Source organism: Aplysia californica, unplaced genomic scaffold, assembly GCF_000002075.1.
Source record: "Aplysia californica isolate F4 #8 unplaced genomic scaffold, AplCal3.0 scaffold00137, whole genome shotgun sequence".
In the NCBI taxonomy this organism is placed as follows: domain Eukaryota; kingdom Metazoa; phylum Mollusca; class Gastropoda; order Aplysiida; family Aplysiidae; genus Aplysia; species Aplysia californica.
In genome coordinates, this window is record NW_004797407.1 from 603,781 (window position 1) to 605,788 (window position 2,008).

Genomic DNA, 2,008 nt, shown 5'->3' on the forward strand with positions numbered 1-2,008 from the left:
GGGGGGTAGGTGAGGCTAAACTTTACTTTCCCAGACTAGAAATATCAAACAATTGGCTGTATAAAATCTCCTTGCAAGCGAGTGCCAAATACCGACTTGTATTCTTTCACTATCCGATCCGTCAAGTGTTTGATCACATCGGGGGCGTCCTGTCAATAGATACAGAAATTATTTTTTTAAATCCACATTTGTTATATTTTTTTCCAAGTGAGAAGAAGCAAGAGAGGTCATGATTTAGATAGACTCGAGAATGAAAGAGATAGGTGTCAAAATTATAAGGAAAATGATTGAAAAGTATTTGAATGTGCGATTTCTGAAAAGAAAAAAAAGTATTATTTCTTTTTAATGGCTCATCGATTCAATTTTGATAATTTAGGAAGCAGGCTTTGACCATGAGTGAGGTTTGTAAAAGTTCGTAAATTCTGTGGGAAAAGTGTTGCAAAAACACCTACTTTACCTGGAAAGTGGTAAAAAAATTAAATATTTTTTGTGAAGACATAAAATTACCACGGTTGTGTGAAAAGTGGCATATATTATCTGATAGACGGCTGTAATAATCATAATGATAATTGCATTTATATAGCACATATCCATGCTCAAGAGTATGCTCTATGCGCTTTACAACTATTATTACCCGAGCAGACCCTCTGAAAACACCCACAAACATTCTCGGCTTCTGCGAAAGCATACAGTGCAAGCTGCGGATTTCACGCTCTCAAACACTATCAAACTGACAAGATCGTTCACTGTCTATAGCCGGGTACCCATTTCCACCTGGGTGAAGTGAGGAAAATTTGTGCAAAGTGCCTTTCCCAAGGACACAACGTTGGGCGCCTGACGGGATTCGAACCCACGACCTTACGGTTGCGCGAGTCCGAGAGCCTAACCACTAGGCCACCGACGCCACACAACTGTACTGTTGATATAGACCTTAATCCAGGTGTAAAGCGGCTAGAGGGAGGCTTGGATTGGAAAGTACTAAAAAATAAAAACGCCCCTAATTTGTGTGAAAAGAAGTGTAATAGTACCTAAGTATAAAAGTACCTAATTTGTGTGGAAGGTCGTGTCAAAGTCGGCTACCAACGTTATTTGAAAAGTAACATAAACTGCCTGATAGACGGACGTGATTTGATGTAAACGTTAATCCAGGTACAGAGCGGTTTAGAGGTAGTTTTGTAACAGTACCTAATCTGCGTGGAAAGTGGTGTAAAAGTACATGAATTGTGTGGAAATTAGTGTAAATTACCCAATCATAAACAGCCGTGGCACAGACACAGACGTATCCACGTATAGAGCGGTTTGAAATAAGCTGTGTAACAGTACCTATATTGTGTAGAGAGTGCTGTATAAAAAAGTACTTAGATCGTTTCAAAAGTGCCGTAAAGGTAAAGTAACTGATAGACGGAACTTTGATCCATGTAAAAAGCGGTTAAGAGGAAGTTTTGTTTAGTACCTTAATTGCGTAGAGCGTGCTATTAAAAAGTGACTAAATCGTTTAAAAAGTGCCTATATCGTTTGAAAAATGCCGTAAAAAAGTACCTGGTAGACGGCCGTAGCGTTGACGTACACGTTGATCCAGGTATAGAGCGGTTTGAAGGAGGTCTTGGTGAGGTGGTACTTGACGTTACGTAGTCCGTCCTGGTCCACACGCCGGGTGGAGGATCTTCTTAGCAGGAATCTGTAGGTATTTTGAGAAGGTGGAGGTGGTTTGTTGGCGGGTGCTCTGATGTGGTTTGCTTCTTCTTTCCTATTACACATCTAGATCTATCGTCTTTATCTCCCCTCCTTTTTTGTGGTTGTTACTCTCTAGTAACACCTCTAACGTTCGGCACTTATATGACCTTATTGTGTTGAAAGTTCGGTAAAACTCTTACTTAAAAAAGAAAAAAAAGAAAAGAAAAGGTGGAGGGGATATGGGTGGAGTGGTGGAAAAACGGAGGAGCGTGGTGAGGAAGAAGGGATGAAAGAGGTGGAGGGGAGGGAGGAAGAAGGGAAGAAGCGGGGAAGA

At 40.7% G+C, this 2,008-nt stretch overlaps 1 protein-coding gene across 1 annotated transcript; it reads right to left on the reverse strand.

Annotated features, from left to right (window-relative positions):
- Positions 1-6: 6 nt before the first annotated feature.
- On the reverse strand, positions 7-1,778 carry LOC106011539. The gene is made up of 2 exons (XM_013081578.1): positions 1,540-1,778; positions 7-149 (listed from the first exon to the last, which is right to left on the reverse strand). The coding sequence occupies exons 1-2, from the start codon at positions 1,756-1,758 to the stop codon at positions 45-47; spliced, it is 324 nt and encodes a 107-aa protein (XP_012937032.1). The 5' UTR covers positions 1,759-1,778; the 3' UTR covers positions 7-44.
- Between the last annotated feature and the right edge of the window lie 230 nt (positions 1,779-2,008).

Bases quoted from the DNA above. Each gene is read 5' to 3' on its own strand.
- LOC106011539 (XM_013081578.1), bottom strand. From the start codon at position 1,758: ATGTGTAATAGGAAAGAAGAAGCAAACCACATCAGAGCACCCGCCAAC. The intron at 150-1,539 runs GTACTTTTTTAC...ATCTATTGACAG, and splicing joins ACGCTACGGCCGTCTACCAG to GACGCCCCCGATGTGATCAA.